General features: G+C 37.6%; 1 protein-coding gene across 9 annotated transcripts in view; it reads right to left on the bottom strand.

Annotated features, from left to right (window-relative positions):
* Positions 1-23,211, bottom strand: part of rfx3 (regulatory factor X3) — a 162,608-nt gene that overhangs the window by 97,638 nt on the left and 41,759 nt on the right. For 5 of the 9 annotated variants that reach the window (XR_004222617.1, XM_012964804.3, XM_012964817.3 and 2 more), the window contains exon 2: positions 9,493-9,634. Coding sequence is in view for 5 of the 6 variants with exons in the window: in XM_012964804.3 (XP_012820258.1) it covers positions 9,493-9,634 (142 nt within the window). In the remaining variant the exon portion in view is untranslated. 9 annotated transcript variants of the gene reach the window in all.

Here is a 23,211-nt window from a genome sequence, read left to right as displayed (position 1 = left end):
CAATTTATAATATTCTAGTGACAAAAGGGTTAATTTGTGTGGCAGGATATTGCAAGAACATATCTAGCAGAGATGAAAATGTCACTCTATGAATATCTGTCAGAGTGATTCCATATATTAGCAAGTCTATTATTCTGGATGTTGGCCTAGTGCTTGACAATTATTAATAAGGAAGGTCTGGCAAATGCCAGAGGGACCAGGGTGATTAAGAGCATTTAAACCCATCTTCATATCATTTTGATGTAGTTTTCATAGCATAATCCAAGGCCAATGCAGGTAAATCTAGTTTGTAATTCTTTGGTTTGCAAAATACTACTGTATATTTTGATGTATATAGCATTTCCTCTCTTTCCTGAAAGAGCAGAAAATATTAGTAAAAAGGATTTTTTGTGGAATTGGGGAAGAAAGTTTCATCCTACACTTGGGGGCACATTTATCAAAGTACGATTGATTCCGAATACTAATTTATAGAACTGTGTGTATTTTCTGAGATTTTATCGTTAATTTGCGCAACTTTTTCGTACTTTGCAAATCGTATTTGTCAGAACATGTACGAAAGTTTCAAATTCATTAAAGCTTAGTTATCGTGACCTTCCTTGGGCCAGGTTGGAGCTGCAGAGTGCCACTTATGGGAGTCTTCCAAAAACATGCACAGAAGGATCAAAGTCAGAAAGGTTTTCCCGCCATTCACGATCGTTCGGATACGAAAATGTTGTGACTTTTGGATCGCCAATACAATATTATCGTGACTATTATGATTTTTTCGTAAGCATTTTCATGACATTTCTGATCATCAGAAATCCGAATTTTACCCATTTCGGGATTCCAACTCGTACTTTGATGAATCAACCCCTAAATATAAGGTACACGAAGAAGCGCTTTATAAGCAAAGAATTACAAAGGATTTTCTAAACACAAGACTGAACAAAGTACTGGGAAGAAATCAAATATTGCAGCAAAACTACACTCCTCTATGGTACACAGGTAAATGTGTGGTTACACAGTACTATAAACAATATGTCAGCAAAAGAACTGGAAGGGCAGATTAAGCCTCCTGTAAAGAGAAGTCATAGCCCTGGAATTCACTATGCAAGTTCAAAAATAGAATATCACTAATCAGCAATTAGTCTTTAACAGGCTTCCCCCATTTAGAAAATGAAAGCAATGATCGGTTCATAAGTCTCTCCAGCTCCAGGCCTCATGGGCTTGGAGGAACCATAATAAAACTTATTAGGTTTTTCCAAAAATCCATGTACATCATGAATCCAAAGACAAGCAAAATTTCACGGATTTACACAGAAAAACTGTGATTAGCTGTTCTACACATTCATTTTTTGAGAACTGAGTGAAATCTAGCAGGGTTCAATATATCTGGTCCTGGGAAGGAGAGGTAAGCCATTGAATGTTGTAAAGCAGTGCTCTTAGGTATGCACAATTAATTTTTTTCTACCACTCATTGTAAAAAAACACAACAACAAAAATGAGGCAAGTCAACCAATCAAAATCAGCCAAAATCTTATGGCAAATTTTCTTTAATAAAATGTCATTGGAGCTGAAGAAGAAGTCATATTAAAGTTAAATTCATGTTGCCTATCTGGGAGCAGTAAAGAACCCCTGGATTGATATAAAGCAACTCCTGACGAAAGTTTAGCCAGCTCCTTATACAGCACAGCAGACAGATATGATAGTGCAGCTGCTCAGTGTAGTGCACAACAAATTAGCACTTTGTAAATTCAAGCTGCATTAATTGGAGAATTCAAAAAATAATCTTTTCTACACTTTTGGATCATTATGCCCCTATAGTGGGGTCAGCTTGTCAACATTCAGATGTTAGCTATTATGTCTGTATATAATACTTTCCCACCTGGAACTGCAGACACATACATACTTGGACCATCAAACAAATCAGTATGTATGCATTTAAGAGTCATCAGTTGGCTTAGTTTTCCCTTTTGAAAGAACAAGTCTAGTGCAATTACACATAAGCCTAATTGTTCATTAGGGTGGCCCACAATGGGACCAATTATAATACAGTTCAGTGAACAATAGGTTGAAGCCAGTTTGAGATTATTCTATGATCTTAAAGGAGAACTAAACCCCAAAAAAAGGAATATGGTGAGAAATGCCATATTTTATATACTAAACTGACTGCACTAGCCAAAAATTTCAGAATCTATATAGTAGTAATGATATAAGCCTTTACAGTTGTCACAGGAGCTACCCATCTTGAATTCTGTTAGAACTGTCCAGGACAGTGCACATGGTCAGTGTGCTCTGAGCAGCTGAGCTTAGGGGTCAAATTATTAAGCAAAAAATTAGGCTGGCCTGTCATATAAACTGATGCTACAGAGCTGCCACATTATGTGAATCCAAATAGATTACTAATCATCCTTATACTGTTACATATGTAAAATATATATAGAATACATATGTATGTCGGTAACTGACAGCAGTACAGAGCATGTGCATTGAATCAGTAGAAAAGAAGATGGGGAGCTACTGGGGCATTTTTGGAAGCACATATCTTCCCTGCTAAATGGCTATGGTTGCCTAGGGCTTGTACAGACTCCCAAAATATAATGTACAACAGCTTTAGTTCTTTAAACTGGACAAAAAAAGCAAGCTCAGTAGGAAATTTAAATAAACAACTTGACAAGAATTGCTTAGAATAGCTTTGGAGACCAGAGGACAACCACATCCAAACTATCCTGTACCTAAAGAATTGGTGTTAGTGCTCCCTAATGATCTTTAAAATAATATGGGCTATATTGGCAATTCAAGCAGTGAGGTGACTGCTACTGTGTAGAGATATAAATATTCAGTCTCAAATTATTTTCTTTTTAAATTAATCAAATCTAATACACCCACTCATTTCCGCAAACACAAACAAACAGACAATCTGTCATTTATGCACATAATACATTTAAATAATTACTCATATCTTGTTTTCAGTATCCTACTGCATATTACAGAATTTGCCTTTAACAAAGACATAATTATGCAACTTCGCATGAGTCATTAGGCAACAAATAGCCTTTTGCACACATGATTTTTGTTTTGCTGTGAAGATCCTTCAGATCGCCTGCACAATACAGGTGTTCTAAATCTAGCCAACCCTGAAATTGAGATTTCGGAGATACTAACATGGCTCTCTTTCTGATTTTATTTAACAGTACACTAAAAAATACCAAAGTTGACACCTTATGCTGGCTGGTGCCTGAAGCACTTAGAGACAATTTGAAATGTTTCCAAGTGCACACTCTGCAGTTTCCAAATTTATGAGAATATCGATGATGCCAGCACTATTGAACTTCTTATCCTTTTTCAATCTTAAAGAACTTATCCTTTTGATATCTAATCCAGAGTAATGCATTTGGTGAAATAATTAGTCCCTTAGTTCCGAAACTGCACAGATTTAAAATGCTTAACTATAAGAACTATGACAAGGGACATATCACCTGATGTGGTGATCATCACTTTTGCAGAATGACCCAAAGCATTCTGGTTTGCAGAAAAGCAACTTTGACACACATAGACAGTTGTACTTTTTGCCTGAAATTGACCAATGTGAAAATTCTGTGCCAATGTAGACTATTAGTAAATGTGTGATCATTTATTAGTGATTCATTTATTGCAATCATGATAAACATGAGACATAAACACAAAGCAAACCTATAATCTGAATAAAAGTATGTTTATTTTCTATGTCTCTAAGTAAACAGTAGTTTGTCACTATAGCTGACTGTGTGCTTACATTGAATTTTTGTATTATTTCATTTATATATGAGCTAAAGCATCCATGTTTCAAACTGAAGCGGGACTTACAATTTGTAAGGAGATTTACCTGTTCAGATCTATGTTTTGTATTAATCTATGATTTAAAATGTCATTCTAACAGTTATGGTAATTACAATGAAAACCTAAGGCTGGCCTCTTATCAATCCTGAGACGTCTATTGGCTCATTTGGAGATAACGTGAATCAGTTACAAGGCCATCTCATGGGGGAATGAGTGTGATTACTTGCAGGTCTTCATAAAAGGAATTTCTGCATAGATTTCTGAGGCATGTGCGTCATACGGCTATTTTCAAATATCATTCAAGTGCGTATCTTACATTCGAGAATTGCATATGTTTCCAGTTCCTTCACAAACATTAAATAATATTGCCCAAAACATAATAAAATGATTTATTTATTCCATGTGTGTTCTCCCATCCCTTTCCCATTCATGTTAGCGATTTTAGTTCTTTGCAAAACTACAAATCTATGTACTACTCCCAGGGGGCAGGGCAACCTGCAGTATCAGCTTGTTCAGTGGTGCAAAATCAATGTCTATCTCAGCAAACAATAGTAGAAGGCACTGATTATACTTATCTGGGAAGCACTTGTTAAGTCAGCTTTTCAAGAGATTTGTGAAGATTCAAAGGACTTTGTTTTTCAAGTAAGCACTCGAATGCCATATTTCCAATTTAGTGTCCCTCCCATAAGCCTATTTCCATTGGTTTTGAGTACTTTATTGATCCTTTTGCTCATCTGTGCCCCTCTTACTTGGGGAACCACCATTAGGAAAGCGTCTGCCTCAGGCGGCAGCGGCCAGCAAGTTACAAGGGTGACAGCCACTCCTGGTAACTTAAAGAGCCGATATTACGATTTTTAAATCATAAATTTGGCTTTTCTGCTACAGAGATTGCTACTACACTAGCGATGAGGCATCAACTTGCCCACCTCAGGTGGCTAGGACCCTTGAGGAGACGCTGCTTGTAAAGCTTATAACTGACCTTCAAAGATGGATGATTTTTTATCATCTTCATCCATAGGTGGTAAAGCTGTTCTTTTGCCATCTGAAGAAAATTTGCAAGGAGCAAAAAAGTGACAGTGATTATTTTTCTACCACAATAAAGTTCGGAATAACACTTCCACCTTCTGACCTTTAATTTTAATCAACTGCTAGATCTTAACAAAACATTATTAACCAGGATTAACATGTCATGCATGTATAATATTCATGCTGTTTGTGCCTAACAGAGAAAAAATATATACTACATTTGGTTTTATATATTACTCTTTGCACAGGGCTATGAGCCAGTGTATGTATGTTTTCACCTCTATCGGTGGTCATGCTCCCCTTTGGCGAATAATTTAGACTTTAGCTTCATGCTAACTGTATAGTATAATCAGATGCTGCTTACTCCAGTCAGAACCTAGCTACATCAAAGCGGTTTGAAAGTCAGTGTAACAAGGAGTGTCCATCGTATTTAAGTAATGCAATCATACATGCTGCTCATTGCTCATATAGGAATAAGCACTGGTCCATGGCCCCAATGCAAATACTCATCATGCCAAATTTCATATTTTATCTGACTTACTAATACTAGACAACACTGACTTAATACAGTAACCAAAAACCAACCATATTTGCTTTCGGCATACTACCTGCACTGATCAGAGCTAATTCCTGATTGGCTGCTCTAGTCTACTACTGGGCAATTTTCCCCATTGTTAATAAAGAAGACCCACTGCTTTTTAAAGTTGCAGGCCATGGGTTAAATGAGAAATAAATCCCTCTAAACAGATTTTAATCCAGAGGGACAAGGTCCCTGGGTAATCAGTGCCAAGGATGCAGAGAACAGAAGTGATGTGAGCAAACATGGTGGCCAACCAACCCGTTCAATGTGACTCAGGCGGGAGCACAGGGACTGTGCAGGAGGGCATATGGCTAAAAATGCATTGTGGCGATTTACTTCTCGTTTGATGCTGCAAGAAAATTGCTGCCTTATATCAGCTTTGAATGCACAGAGATAAATTCTAAATAATAATTATTAGATGCCTAAATATCACGAAAAAATTCCCACAAATCCCTGAGTGTAATCAGTAAATGATACTAGATATGCCACATCTCTACTCCCATGTTTGCAGGTGAGTCCAATAATCCATTTTCTCATTCTATATATACAAATTATTCTATTTTCTACCAGCAAGCAAAATCTGTACCAAAAGCTATTGTCACAGTCGTCTAACAAGCTTCAAAAATAAAAAAAATAAAATCACACCAATTCTTTTTTTTATCTTTATACCTGTTCCCTCCCCTTAATATTCCTTTATTACTACTGTATAGAAGGATAAAATATGTATTTCTTAATTCTGTGATTCTATATGCGTCATTTAAATGATTACCATGGAAACACACTTCTACCAATTCACAGAAAAAAAACTTTCGGAAATAAATAAAATACATTACTGGAGATAGAGGAAAGATACTTGATAATTATTTATTCACTTCTTCATTTTTTTGGTACATTGTACACAACTAACCTCAACATGAATCCACATTAAAAAACATTATCAACTACATTTGTGAGGAGTCACACAGATTTAACTCCCTCCTCCCAAATTCATCCATAGTAATGTTCCAGTTACTATCTGTCAGTAATTTACACCCAAACCTCTAAAGCGGACATTTTTCAGGCTGACCTCCGATCCACTCCGTTCTGTGTGTCTGCACTCGGGTGGTTGTCATAGTTTTTAATGCAGGCACACAGAGGAGTGTAGGCAAGCAAATCCGTTTGATATACACACCGTGTGTTCTCACCCTTAAAATCAATAAGTAATACAAGAACTAGGACCCTGATAATAACTTTGCTGGGTGTTTAGTAAAGGGATGAATCAATTTTAAGTGAACTTAAAAAAGAAACCAAACAAACTAAACAAAAAACCTACTAATGATGTGCGGGTCCCACAGGTTGTGGGACAGCAACGCAACATCAAATGCGGGTCACATGTGGGTACAGGTTGAGCCCTTTTGCCTGCCTCACTCCCCACCCGTGACATAACTGAGCCCCACTTCCGGGTCTGGCAGCATCTATTTATAGGTGCACACCTGTCTGCCCCCTCAGTGATGTCATAGGCGGGTTTGGGTCTATAAATAGATGCAAAGCCCCGGGCCAGATTGGGTGCGGGTGGAGAAGGTTAGGGTCGGATGCGGGTCAACAAATAGTCGACCTGCACATTACTACTAACCACTTCTTGTCAGCTCCTGTGACCCCTGTGTACAGTTCTGTAATGTACTTTACACCTAAACATAGTAAATAGAGGACATAATCATTACCAGGCATATTTACACAGGTGTCCTACCTCAGCATATAATTTAAAGTACTACAGGAAACCCCTTAAAGTGGCTATACAAGGGCAGATTTAAGAACGTTTCGGCAGCTTATCTGCCTGTGTATGGGCATCCCCGATGGCCTACTCGACTGATATCTGGCCTAAATGAGCAGATCTTACCATGTATGGCCATCTTAACACATGATCCCTCAGCCTTATAATTTATGAGAGGAAAACAATTGCATCTACTATTAGATTTTGCTTTAGTAAAAAGTTTAAAAGTTACCTAGCATTCAACCAATTGTAAATATATAAATTAATAGAAGTATAGATAAGAATGAAACTGGATTAGATATATTTACCAAGCTACATATGTTTTATTCATTTATTTAATTCAGATTAGTGCCGTAAGAGAGTTTAGCTCATAAATGTTCTAACAGTGGTTTTCCTTTTACCTTTACAAGGTATGATTTATTTGATCTATAAGCTTGCATTTATGATAGCAGTTTCCTTTTAGCAATTATACATTTGATGCTTTTAGCTTTTGCAGTACACAGTGTTATTAGGCATAGGCACATGTGGATATTGGATAACCGCACTTGTCTACAGAAATACGCATAATTGTTTCCAAAGATACCTTTGCATCTTAAAACGGTATCTATCTATAGTATTATCTATCACTTACAGATTTTATCACTTTTGATTTTCTGGATTTGGAAGACTAGCTTTCCACAGGCTTTTTTAAGGTAGTATTTTTGGATCCTTTGTTGCCTTTGTGACCACACATGACAACAGCCATTTAGTTAGCAAAAAACAAGGTTCATTTACTAACACTAGTCAAATATGTACCTGTACAGTAATCTATAGCAGCAGTCAATTAGCTGTTATTATTTTTCCTGCAGTAGACTGATCAAAGCTAATTGCTGAATAACTTCTTCTAAAGCTTGAAGATCATCTGGTTTTGTAAGTGGTTAGCTAAAGAGGCTTATCAGTTTGGGCCAAAAGCCACAAATCACACAGCCTGAGCAGACCCATCAGGATGAAGACTGTAACAGCAACAGCCCAATGTGGTTTTTGACCACACTCTACATTTTGGCCATATAAATGGGCCAATAAGTTTTCAGCTTAGCAAAAGAAACTGCAGAGCGTGTATGACAAGTAAAAAACAACAGATTTATCTAAAGCAGATTTAACTCGCAGAACCTTAAGACAATTTATCCTTAGATGTATAAATAGAACATTTTTTGTTTGCTTTTTTTGTTAAAGTAGGTAAGATCAGAAGATATGGACATTTTTGACCTTATTAAAGCACCCTGGGCTTCCCTTTGACATCAATATAAAACTGAATTACAGCAACTAACACCATATAGCAGTTAACTTCTCCAGAAAGGAAATCTTATTTGACAGTGTCCCTATTTAGCATGTGCATTATGCTATAGCAGATAAGGAGGTGATAGGGCATGGACTTTCCTCTAGAACCTCTAAAGATCCACTTGCTCAATTACTGTGCAAACCAACAGATTAGTGTATGGATAGTTAAATCAGACAGTATGACATTTTTTGCCTATGAGCTAACTTGTCAAAAAACAACAAAGGCAACCCATATATAGTTATACTTACAGTAACTGGTAATAAGGTTGCAATAATATCTAGGTTCTCAACTTCAATTAAGTTAACTTGAACATAAACTGTTATCCTGATAAAAGATATCATATGAATTGAGAATACAGAAAAAATAATCAAATGAAATGAATTGGCAAATACACAATCTACTCAAGATTGGCAAATACCTATGCAACACTGAAGACAAAACTCTATTATGACTTCAAAGAAGCACCAGATTATGTATTACAAAGCAAGTACCCTGGAATTTTTTCCCAAACTATTCCCAGCGTCTATACATTTCTGAGATTTTAGCATGGAATGATTATGAAACCCCCTACTAAGGTAGAATGTTTAAAAAAGGTAAAATTAACAATTAAGTAGCAGCATCTTTAGGTTCAATATAGGTGTAATAATTATTTTATGAGGTATCGTATTCATGCTATACAGAACATGAATTCTCAGTAACAATAATAAAAAATACTAAACCTGTTATGAGGTTCTCAAGGTCTGAAATTATAGCACAGTATACGATCTTATATACATTACAGCTACTTACAATACCTTTGACTAAATATCTAGGCAATAATGTCTAAAAAGCATTAGACTAAATGGGGATTTCAACATGAGCAGAACGCTTATTCTCACACTAATACTGACAATATGGTTGGCATTAAAAAAAATGGGGGGCTGCTTGGAAAAAGCATTATTTACAGGACCATGCAGGGTTTCATTTAAAGGGTACTCATCAGTACTGTCAACTGTATTATATAACTAGCAAACCACTTACTCCCCACTTCAAATCTTTCCAACCCTTTTCTCAAAAAGAACATGTCACCTCCATGCTGCATCCAGTTTCTGTGAGTCTCGATTGCATGGTCTTGGCATGTTCCTGTTGCTGTAACTTCATCTAGATTGCTTTTCAGCCGCATCTAAAAGTGCCAGAGTTGTACGGGAGAGGGATGAGTCACCAATGGGATCATGCAATCACAAGAGAAAAAATATATAAACCATAATGTACATTTTCCCTTCAAAATAACATTCTTGCATGCAGTTTTGTGTCTGACAGTAGATTTTAATTTGATAGAGGTTGAGAAATTTAGAAGCCCTGTTGATATATTAATTTTATTTCACATTTGTACAACTGGAAAACTGCATCCATACATATGAACTCAAAGAAAAAAAACATAATACTTATTTTTAAGGATTTTATATTTATATTTTAAAATGTAGCCATTTATATAGGACAAGATGTGATATGGGGCTCTTTTAGATAAGTTTCCCTTCTAAAGCCAAAATCATATGTGGTGCTTTTGTACTATAGCAACCTATACATAAGGGTTTTCTCCTGGCAATAAGGCAAAGTGGCACAGCAAGTCATACATAAAAGTTAGATTTGTTTTTTTTGTTTTGTTTTTTGTAAATATCATTAAAAAAAAACATCTCCCAGAAAGGGCAGAAATTTATTTTTAATCAACTGCATAATCTCAGCAACATACTTGACAAGAGAAAAAAAAATGTGCATTTTCCTAACTGTAGAAACTCCTTAAAAAATGTATTTATTAAATTAGGAATTACTGGCAAAGGAGAGCCTACACTGAAAGGTAACAATACATATACAATACATACAACAATACAATATATTTTATATGTTATATAATATTGGTTTCATGTCTAACATATTTGCATACTGCCTTTTTATCGTCAAAGACAAATGGCAAATTCATGTATCCGGTAGAATGATTAGCTCAAGCATGCAAGGTTGTCAATGCATGGACTCTCTCTCTTCCTTTCTACTCACTTTGTTGTAAATATACAGTGACAAGAAATTCCTTTACCAGCACATTATTTTTAATGGTTCTGGTGCAAAAGGTGAATACTAATCATAATTCATATTCATTTTTTTTCCTCATTTCTAACTGGCTGTCAGTAAATTTACTGACAGCTAGCAACCCTGCATACATGTAAACCTTTTCAAATGCCAAACCACATCCTTTCTATTGCTTCTTTTAATAAAAAAGATTAGATATTTTTCCGGTCAACCTAAATGTATTTGGGTTAAGGAAGTAAAACATAATTGGGTTTATGATTCCAACTGTCAGTACACAACCTTTAATGTTGTAATGGAAACACAAAGCTTCCATTAGAAAATCCTGTTATTCTATATATATGTACACACACACAAAACTGTAAAGTTGTACTCTGGAAATCCTTAAAGGGCAAGTCAATTCAATTTCACTGGGGTGCCAATGTGTTAGGCACTCACAAATGCAAATAATCACTTAACTTAGACCCCGGGCTGGGCTTCTATTTCCTGAAAAGGTACAGTCCTTTGTCAGTGTCCGAGAGATCTTCTGCATTGTCTTAAATAGCATGTATGCACAGTAGAGTAAATATCCAAAATTTTACTTCGAAATTTGGCTTTTTGTACTGCACATGTAGTGCAATATTTCCATAGGCTATAGTACAAATGTATACAGTACTGCAACCTATTGAAGGCTCATGCTACCGTAAAGGAACAGTTCAGTGTAAAAATGAAACTGAGTAAAATAGACTGCACAAAATAAAACATATTTCCAATATAGTTAGGCAAAAATTCAATCTACAAAGGATGGGAGTGGATTGGGAGTGGATGTCTAACATAATAGCCAGAAGTCTGCTTCCTCTTAGTAAGTCAGTGACTTTAGGGGGGGCACATAACTGTCCAGTTAGTTTGTGATTATGCAGGTCTGATTCAAAAACAAACTAACTGAATAGTTATGTCCCATATGCCCCCCCCCCCTCAAGTCACTGATTGGTTACTGACTGCTAACAGCTTAGAGAGCTGAAAGCAGAAGTAGTGTTCTAGCATTATGTTAGACATCTGCCCACTCCAACAATATTGAAAACATATTTATTTTGCACAGTCTATCTATTTTGCCCAGTTTCATTACACTGAACTATTTCATTAAGTCAGTGAGACTGAATAACCCAGTCCTCTAAGTTTAGTAGGATTGGCTTCCTTTTAGCAGGGGATGGATCAGTGATATTAAAAAGCGTGATGGGGCTATGATGCAACAGGTCAGGGATATCACAAAATTTTCTGACGCAGAGAATTTACAGACAAGTATATTTCTGTTACCAGCCCTAGGCTTGGTTGGCATTTTACACGCAACCCAAGTGCTTAGGTAACTTAAGCCTGGCTGGAGTGTTAAGTAGTGTAAGAAGGAATATTGACATTCTAATAAATTATAGAAACATATCAGCATCACTTTTTAAATCCCTGGCAGCATTTTTGTTGCTTTGGGTTACTGTTCCTGAGCAAACTTTGTATCATTGTATTAAATACGGTGGTTACTGTGCAATTAAGCAGCACTCATGTCTATGGGTATACCCCCCATAGGCAGAAATTTGCCCAGTGGCTAAATGATCAAGTGGTTAAATGGTTGTGGGGCTTCACTAAGCAACACCTTTAAGAATAATCCAGTCTCCAAGATGGTGGTATGCCTGTGACACTCAACAAATTGAATTTATATTTTTATCACAAATCCATAGTTAACACACCTTTCTTTGGGCTTACTATGGCTTACTATGCAATAAGCACTGCTGAAAGTGTAATGCAACCGTGCACGCAAGCTGAGGCTTGTGCAAGTGAAAAGATAATTATGTCCTTACATTTCATCAATCAAAATAAATTCTTTAGACTACTACTAAGGTATCACAGAAGAAAATTGTAATTAGCCAATACCACCTGTACCAGTGCTAGATATAATTGACCTAATACTACCAATAGCAGAAAAGGTGCTAATTATCCTATGCTACCAATGACAGGAAATGTGCTAATTAGCCTGTATCTAAAACTACAAGTTTTAATTAGCCTAGTACTACCTCTCTCAGTGCAAAGGGTTAGCCATATATCACCTGAAGGTAATATATATAATAATCTAAGTAATGACATAATAACTATTCTAAATATCCCAACAATTTATAATTAATCATGCCCAGCTGCTAAAAATGTTTCAAACACATAAATTATATTTTTTATCATTTTACAGGAACAATCTTTAAGGTCTCTAAGCATTGTGAGAAATGTAATATTTGAGGAGTACAAACATTTGGCACAATTTGCCATATCTTTTACCCACAGTGCAACATTCTTATCAGAATATCAGGCACAAACATGTGTAGATCTGCATCGATTGGTCAACTGCACACAAAATAGCTTTTTTTGTAAGGTTAAGGGAGGCGGCACATGGGAAGTTTAGATGCCTGCGATAAATCTTTGCTACCGTGGGCGACTAATCTCCCCAAAATGAAGAATGTAAATAGCCGGTGGGATGGCATAAACGTCACTTCCGTTTTCCGAAGTTGCCCAAGGAAACTTGACTTTGGAAACCCGAAGCAACGCGTATGGCATCTCACCAGCAATTTCCATTCTTGTCGGTGCGATGGCATTGTGTGGAGATTAGTTGACCATGGTAGTGAAGATTTATCGAGGGCGACTAATCTTCCGGCTGCCACCTCCCATAAGGACACGGGAGTACAATTACACATGCTTCAATTGCATTTTATTCAACATCTGCCTATATGCACTACATGCAAAGGAAGCCCTGTACTTGATTAAGGCAGGTATTAGGTACTGGGCTTCTTAATTTATGTTATTTAACCATGTCATGTTACCACAGAAATGGAAAATGTCCAGGTTTTATTACTCAATCAATTTCTTGTAGATGACATCATTGTGTCTGTCCCTCAAACTAGTTATATATACTAGTTAAATAGTTCAGGTATGAGATTCATTATCCAGAAACCCCTCATCCGAATTATGGGAAGGCCATCTCTAATAGAATTCATTTTAATCAAACTATTTTAGTCTTCAAAAATTATTTCCTTTTTCTCTGTACCTTGTACTTGATCCCAACTAAGATATAATTAATCCTTATTGGAGGCAAAGCATCCTATTGGGTTTAATTAATGTTTAAACAATTGTTTAGTAGAAAATGTATGGAGATCCAAATTACAGAAAGACCCCTTATCTGGAAAACCCCATGTCCCAAGCATTCTGGATAACAGGTTCCATATTTGTACTTGTTGGCTAACAAAATGTATGCTGTATACCTCCTGTAACCACTTGAAAAGATGTAATGTGATTTTGCATGTAATTTTTACATATTGTGAACTACTTTCATTTTAAAAATAAAAATGGATTCACACTTTTAAACTGAATCGCAGTCATGGTATTGCAAATCCGCTACTCCTAGCTGTATTGTGTGGGGTGCGATACATGACAATTCTTATTGTTGCATTTGTTAAACATACAGTACACCTTGTTTTTGTGATACACAGGATTAAAAAGTTCTCATGAATTTACCAACTGAAAAAAAGAGACCAGTCTATAGAAAATTGTACCTTTTAAAGATACCATGGAATTTTTTGCTCTGCTTTTTCTTTTATTGCTCCCACGTTCCTTTTTTGATCATTTAAGACTTTCTCAATAATAAATTATAAATTCTGTCTATCAGACAACAATGATTCACTGTGAATCGTGTAACCAGCACTTTGTTATTTACATATCAGTCAAAGTATGTATGCCCAGCTGTTTTAGAAGATCTAAAAAAGTGAGCATGCTTATGTCACTGTTGATTGTATGTCTTTTTTCTTTAGCGTGAGTAATATATCTTTTGGAGCGATTCCACTGGCAACTATGAATGGTCCCCAAGAACAAATTTAAAAAGAAAAGTGTATTTTAGAGCAATAAACTGTAAGATCATTTTCCAGTCATGGCAAATTATAAGAAAAAAAATCACACAGAATGATATGCTTACAGATTATATCCTTGCTAATAACATATTGTAAAGGACATCCTGCTGCTAAAAAGCAAAGGGTATATTTTAGAGGGAAAAAAAATAAGAACTTTACAGAATCAAATAAAAACCTTTGTGGCTACAAAAAAATAATCACATTGGAAGACATTTTAGTTGAGGGTTGATTATGCCCAGACTGCAAGTCCAAAATGTGCATGTTATATAAATGATAATTCATTAACTTGTGATCTGGGTGGTGTAGCACCATGAATGTAGAAATATCATATGCTTTAAAAAAATCCCTTTACATGACTGGAAGAGGCAGATGAAGCATAACAGTGTCAGATGCTTCAGTAGAGCTGGCCATAGACACTCAGATTTTAGTTTTCTTCTGAAAAACGTTTGTTGTACGTTTAAATGCAACAATCTGAAACTAACATTCAGATTTAAATTGTAGGATAAAGTCCTTAAAATACAAATCGGAGGATATTTTGAACATGAAATAGTTGGCAGACACTAACGATATGAAAGTGACTTCCATTGTAGGCCCCCAAGAATATTGTCCCAATATTGTACATGCGCAGATTTTACCGTCAGCCAAACTAAAATTTTTTAACCTGCCCAATCGACTAAATGACCAATCGCCATGGTACGAAAATTAGCAGGACGATAATTTGGATCCCACCCATGGTTTGAAAATCGTACAAAACCGGATTTTGTATGATTTTAGCTGTATGTGTATGGCCAGCTTAACCCATCAGTACATACTTGTTCCTCTCTAACCATGTCACTATTCTCTCTTATTGTATCCATAAGAACAATTTCTATTTCAGCCAGCCTATGGACCATCAGCTGCTGCTCAAGCTACAATTTTAACCAAGTCTGGTTTTCATGTCCAGCTAAAAAAAGTTCCTCCCTTAGTTCACATACTCTGGACTGGCATCTAACTTAAATAGAAAGCAACAGATGGAATGCCAATGTAAAAATACAAATATCCCTATCAGTTTATAATACACTCAGTAAAGCTGAATGCATAATAAATTAATATGCCTTATTATTAAGAAACACATCTACATGTTGGCTGTCAATAAAATGTTGTTTAAGCATTAGCAGTTTAGAAATTGTGTTTTACACAGTTGGTTAAACCTTAAATACTAGCTTCATTGAACTGCTACCTCTCACAGTTCATATAAATAGTGACAAAAATTAAAGGTAATAAATGTATCCTGCAGGTTTAGTAGATCTAAGGGACACAAGATTACTCCCCTCCAAAATACTTTTTGCACCTGTGTCACACCTGCTACTTATGCAGTGTATTCTGATCAATACTGGCACATACACAGCTGCCATCCTACGGCAGCCCAAATGGGACAGAACACCTCAAGTTAAAAAGGCAGCTGGTTAAGAAGCAAACATCATCAAGAAGAGGGAGCATATATCGAGAGAGCCCTGGGACACATAAACACTGCACAATATTGATCCCTATTTGGGTTTAATTAAAACCACATTATTCCATTTGAGAGATTTGTAGAACATCATTATAACAGAGAAACACAAAGAATAATGATTCAATTCAGGGATTCGGCTGAATGTCAGTGATTACAAGCAAAGATCAGATTGACCAAATCTTGGAGGAGTCAGTCAACCAAATGTATTGTTTTCTTGTGACTTGCCTGCAGATGAAACTTGAAGTGTGAACAGAGATCATTAACAATAAATTTAGATCCTTTCCATTTAATTATTTATATGAAAAATAGCTTATTTTTTTCTTCAGGACTCTGGCGTTTCCCAAAATAAATGCAGAACTATTTATTCTCTTCCCATAAAACCCAACACAGAATATAATCGAACAATTTCTCACATGTTAGTAATGCCAGCCTTGCAGTTCAGTACACTTGATGATATATTAAAACATTTAACAGTTCCTAACAATGAATTCATACCATAAGGAAACAATTTGAAATAAAATAGCTGACATAAATTCTATTCTGCTTAAAAACATTTATGAAAATAACCTCACTCCGAACATTGTGAACTTCCATCATAAAGCATTATTCTTATGAAGGATTCCAAATTCATAACAGAGAACTATGCAGCTATATTAATACACCTTAAAAGAATTCATAAATGTCTTACAAATATTCCTATGATGATACTGATCATGATCCAAACAGCATGTGCAACTATAGCAAATATATAAACTGATTTTGTTTTAAATCAGAACAAATCTTGCTGTTTTTTTCCAAATAATAATAGAGAAATGGGGATACCAGGACCTATTTCAGCAAAACTGAATAGCCTACTTTTTTTGTTATGGGCATAATCAAAAAGACATAGAATTCTCCAGACACAGCAGAGAAGCTGTTTACAAACAAAAACACTGCCTGGGCTCAGAAATCCCGTATACTCATTCATGCATCTGCTCTCAGCACTTTATGTGTTCTGAGTCCTCTTCCCTCCTCACCCCTAACACTCTCCTAAAACCCAACCCTAAGTTTGGTAAAAATTAGGGGCATATTTATTATGCTGTGTAAAGAACGGCAAGAAAATTGGGCACACATCGCCATGCTTTGGATTCATATTGGGTACAAAACAATCCTATTTGATTTAATAAATGTTTTGGTTTTTAGTAGACTTAAGGCATGGAGATTCAAATTACGGAAAGACCCCTTATCTGAAAAACCCCAAGTCCCAAGCATTCTGGATAATAGGTTCCATACCTGTAGTGCTACAAAAATTTTCTTAAAGGAGAAGGAAAGGCTAAGTCACTTGGGGGTGCCAAAATGTTAGGCACCCCCAAGTGACTTAGATCGCTTACCTTTTATCCCGGGCTGGTGCCCCTGTACGAAGAGAACAGCACCAACCCGGGGTAGCAGCGAGCGCTTCCTACTTCCTATTTACTTGCGCGCATGCGCAGTAGAGTGAAAAGCCGAACTTAAACAATAAAGCCCGCCTTTTACTCTACTGCGCATGCGCCAGCCCACGGATTTCGCCGGCAGAAGAAAAATGAAGAAGGAAGTGCTCACTACAAGTACCCTGGGCTGGTGCTTTTTTTCTCCTAACAGGGGCACCAGCCCAGGGTACAAGGTAGGCGATCTAAGTCACTTGGGGGTGCCTAACATTTTGGCACCCCCAAGTGACTTAGCCTTTCCTTCTCCTTTAAGCTATTTGTAAGTAACTTTTAACTACCATGGCTTTTTAAGGAAGCATCAACCAGAAACCAGACCTTTTGATTTAACCAGTTTAAATGGAGCCTTGCCCAGAGGAGAGCTGACTCTAGTATATGTAGTCAGTGCCAACAGAGCAATGTTCTCTCTCTTTTACCTATGACCAAGTGTGCAAAAAATATCTTGCCACTTCTGCTGAATAGCATGCAAGTAAACCTACTGATGGGTTGCATCAATAAATGCAGCAGACCTGCACCAAAAGTATTGTGCACCAAGGCTTGTTTAAAGCTGAAGAGAGAAGTGATGCAATTCCCACTTTAATAATGTTAGCAACTTGCACTTGATTTGGAAATTACCGTATTTTTCGCCCTATAAGACGCTCCGGAATATAAGACGCACCCAATTTTAAAGGAGGAAAATCTAGAAAAAAAAAGATTCTGAAGCAAATACTGTAGTAAAATATTTTATATCAACTGTATAAAGTTAATTGTCTCTGGGCCCCCCCCAAGCATCCTTCAGCTTCCCCCAGGGCCCCCCCAAGTATCCTTCAGCTTCCCCCAGGGCCCCCCCCAAGTATCCTTCAGCTTCCCCCAGGCCCCCCCAAGTATCCTTCAGCTTCCCCCAGCCCCCCCCAAGTATCCTTCAGCTTCCCCCAGGCCCCCCCCAAGTATCCTTCAGCTTCCCCCAGGGCCCCCCCAAGTATCCTTCAGCTTCCCCCAGGGCCCCCCCCAAGTATCCTTCAGCGTCCCCCAGGGCCCCCCCAAGTATCCTTCAGCTTCCCCCAGGGCCCCCCCCCAAGTATCCTTCAGCGTCCCCCAGGGCCCCCCCAAGTATCCTTCAGCTTCCCCCAGGGCCCCCCCCAAGTATCCTTCAGGGCCCCCCCCAAGTATCCTTCAGCTTCCCCCAGGGCCTCCAAGCATCCTCCAGCTCCCCCACGGCACAAACAGCATACATCAGCTTCCCCCCAGCGGCCTCCGGCTCCTGCGATGTCTTCCTCTCTGTGCCGCGGCTCCCTGCGGCTTCCGTGCTTTTATAAGGTTGCGCCCTGTACGTGTGACGTCAGTACGCACGGGCGCAACCTTATAAAAGCGAGTATGCGGCAGAGAGCCGCGGCACATAGAGAAGGAGCATTCGCCGTATAAGACGCACAAACTTTTCCCCCCAAGTTTTGGGGAAGAAAAAGTGCGTCTTATACGGCGGAAAAATACGGTACATTAATTTTTTAATTGCGATGGACACAACTACCTAGGCAGGAATTCTGGGTAAAAAAGCATTTGCACACTGCACACTAGGTTTTAAATGAACCTTATTGTGTTTTCTGATAAGTTTGTGAATCTAAATCAGAATGACATAATGTAGAGCAGTGCTGTCCAACTGGCGGCCCGCGACCCCCCTCTGTGTGGCCCCCCCACTTGTCTGGCTGCTTTGATGGCTTACTCTTCTGTAAGCTTTAAATGCTATCAGTACTGTGATTAACTGGCCCCCTGCATGGTTCTCACCTCAGATTCAGGCTGTAATCCCTCTGTATTGTTTAAATATGTAATCCCCTGTGTTGTTCACACCTTTTAATCTCTGCATTGTTCACCCCCTGCAGTGTTCACACCTCAGGCTCAGGCTGTAATCACCCATATTGTTCCCCTGTTCACACCTCAGGAGCAGTAGAAACCCACAAATAATCCCTGCACACTACAAAAAGAACATATACTGAGGTAGTACTGCAATTAAAAAGTTTTTTAATATATAGTTATTGTGCAGACTGTAGGAGCATTGTGTCACTGTAGGCTGCCTGTGTGTGCCATACACACAGGCATCATAGGGCAAGCAGAGTATGGCACACACAGGCAGGGTAGGGAAGGCAGAGTATGGCACACACAGGCAGGGTAGGGAAGGCAGAGTATGGCACACACAGGCCAAGTATGGCACAAACCAGCCAAGAATGGCAAACACAGTGAAAGTATGGCACATGCAGGCAGGGTAGGGCAGGCAGAGAATGGCACACACAGGCAGGGTAGGGCAGGAAGAATATGGCACACACAGGCCAAGTATGGCACAAACCAGCCAAGTATGGCACACAGGCAGGGTAGGGAAGGCAGAGTATGGCACACACAGGCAGGGTAGGGAAGGCAGAGTATGGCACACACAGGCAGGGTAGGGCAGGCAGAGTATGGCAGGTTTTTGCTGTCCTACAACCATTAATATGGGTATGGTCATGTGATAACATGGGTGTGGTTTCAAGTGGGTGCAGTTTCAAAAAGGGGAGTATTTAAAACTGGCTTCCATTATCGGCCCTCCACCACGTAGGTCGGAAAAATTCCGGCCCTTGGTACCACAGAAGTTGGACAGCACTGATGTAGAGAATGTAAAGAATTTTCTGTGTACTTGACAAAAAAAATGTAGTGCAAAGCTTAAAGAAAACACTTACCAACAATGCAGGAAACAGCATAATAAACAAACACAAAGATTATAAGGTGTAGAGTGCAAGCCATTTTGGTTAGAAGCTTATAAAAACCATTATTAGGTCTTCTTCTATTTCTTGCTGATTTTATGGTCAGATGCAGCATTGGTAACATTCCATTTAGGTCACATTATTTTGCTATGAAATAAGGCAGTCTGTTCATTTCTGAAAAGCTTTTCTTTTTTTATACACAATGGCTGATTCTGGTTAATTCTATTAACATATAAGAAGCTCTCTGTTATAGCAAGACATAACAGCTTTTGCAAGGCCTTGGTTATTATGGTTCTGTAGCAGAAAAAGAGTAGGTTTTTAGGTTCAGTGACAGTACATGGTCACTCATCTCCGTCTCTGGTAACACAGGAGCAGAATCTCCTATAGCTCCTGCAACTGAGACTGAACCAGCTGAATGAGCAGACCCTGTTCCCATCTGCTCACTTCCATAGCTCAGTACAGTCACAGGAAAAGAAACAAAGAGTTAATGAAACCTCTATTATGTAAAAACCTCTTTTTGCCTCCTGTAGTGATCAATATGTGTACATAATTTGCATGGGGGTAGTTCACCTTCACATAAACTTTAAGTACATGGATGAGGAATTTCAACAATTTTCTATTTTTTGTGGCTTTTAGAAAAAGGGCTGGATAAAAACATATTTAATAAAAAGTAACAATAACTGTAGATTTACAGAGCAATACTATTTCTGGGTCGGTGACCTCATGTGAAAGCTCAAGGCACAAGATGAAGGCAAATAATTTAAAAACAGTAACAATCAACAGACCAATGGAAACTCTCTGTACGTCCCTTTGTCAGTAACAGCCAATAACAATAAATTTGCTATCTTGACATATCTGCTCACATTTTAACAGTAATTGTCAATACTGACATGGCTAAAGGACTACAACAGCACAAGAGACAATTTTACTTCATAATCATCAAAACATAGTCTTGTGTTGGAGACAGCAGCCCACAAGATCTCTTGTGTTATCATTGCATCCAGCATGGTCACTAAACCTATTATGGTTCCAAGAAGTTGGTTGCTATGCAACAGTAAACGGTATGCGGTGGTTTCAGGACAATAAGTGTTTATGAAAACCTATATAGGCCTCGTTTCTGGACAAGTAGCACTGCTTGCTCTTTCCTTTTAAAGAGACTACCAATTTAACTAAAAAAAAATTCCTTTGAGTTCTTATAACATATTCGATGCAGAATTGTTGGATGAATATGTATGAGCATCTGCTAAAAGAAAGCAGCAAAATAAGTAGTCTACAACCACTTCAGCCAAGAAAATATTTGTATTTAAAATGCATCTAAAATGATAAAGAAAGGAGTTAAAGTGAAGCGCCACTGCTTGTATAAAATCTAATTATTGCAAAATGTGTTGGCTTAATATAGCTATCAGTTTGCTGTTCAAGTAAACTAAGCAATTGTATTCATTTCACTAGGGTCCTATAAAGTCCACATTACAGCTATACAGCCTACAAGTACTTTGCACTTTCTAGGTTACTCATATGTCTACAACCGTTGTATAACTTTAATTAAGCAAACACATAAAAAAGTTTTTTGCAGAACAAAACATTTGATTCTAAGCATTCTATTATTCATTAAACATATTCAGTGATTTTAAAGTGATCTGTTATTGTCACTGCTTTTGAAGACTCCAGTTCCAACAATGCATGTTCTGTGATTTCCAGACCTAAGAAGAAGAATAGTAGAAGTGTGCAAGGCACTATGGGCATTAAGCAGATCTGATTTCTGCTACACTTCTTTTAGTAGTAAGCCAAGTTGTGAAAGAAATAGCAAAGGGCAGAAAATAAACAACTTCAAAATCAACAAATACCTACAATTATTGAAATGTTTAATTTTTCTGTATTGACAAGTTGCTTACAATTACATTGTTTTTAATTATGCAGAAATGGAATTACATACTGTAGGTACAACTCCACTGAGGCAAAATGCTGCAAACAAGGCTAAAGTTTCATGGCTGCCATCTACCGAACAAAAAATTGTCAGATGGCGTGTTCTTCATGTACAGGAAGAATATAAGAGAGCTCTGTCTGCTTAGTCATTGCAACAAAATGGCTCTAACAGCCACATGGAAATAAATCTCTATTTACAATAAATGAAGAGAACTAGAGTGCAGTTGCAAGACAAAAATATATACAGAAAAACACCCGACCATCTACTTTTAGTAATTCTTTAGAAAGAGATGCAGGTACAAGTAGGTGATTTGTCAGCAAATCCAGTATCCAACAAGCTCTCAAACATGGGGCTGCTATTTACCATTCAATTATATTTAAATTAATAATTTTTCATTTTGGGTTGGTTTGTTTTTGCTCTGCAAATAATAAGTTGGTACCTTGGTTTAATGTTATGTTATGTTATATTGCCAACTCTCACGTGCAGAGTCCTCTAGGAGACTAACTAGATTCTTGATGGTAACTAAGCTATGATAATAGCTATCTATACTCATTGCAAAAATGTCATGTAATATTTACATATTTTTAGTACCCTCAAGACTTGACCCCCGCTTCACAGAATTATCAGGTAAAAAACCACCCAGGCATTTTGATCATCAGTTTACATACAGTAGTCAGTTTTAAGAGAAGTCAACCCCTTCCACTATCTAATTGCTTGTGTTTTGGGTGCTATAAGCCTCCACACTAGAGCAAACCATGCTAAAAACACACACATAATATCTGGAGAACTTAAATCCACAATCAGGTTTATCACCTTGAAACCCTCGAGCTACCACCTCCTGTCTAGACAGTAGCTACACGATTCCCTCAGCACACTTGCACTAAGAGAATGGAGCGGATGTCATTCACAAGCTGAATACCCGAAATGACAACAGACAGACTTAGAAAATATTCAACACAACTGTGGCCTATTTGTGCGAAAACGCATGCACAGTTGCATCCATATTGGCATATCGAATGCAACCACAGTATATGCAGTGCAATTGCATCAGTTGCTCGTTTGCATCTACAATGACACCAGAATTCTGGGGGGAAAACATGCCAATTGTACTCAGAACTGCACATTGAACACTACACATCTAGGGTAAGTAAATGCGCCCTAATATATGCAAAATTTCTTGCAATGTGTT

This window comes from Xenopus tropicalis, chromosome 1 (genome assembly GCF_000004195.4).
Source record: "Xenopus tropicalis strain Nigerian chromosome 1, UCB_Xtro_10.0, whole genome shotgun sequence".
Taxonomy (NCBI): domain Eukaryota; kingdom Metazoa; phylum Chordata; class Amphibia; order Anura; family Pipidae; genus Xenopus; species Xenopus tropicalis.
Note: the sequence above shows the minus strand (reverse complement) of the source record. Positions and strands in the feature narration are given on the sequence as shown.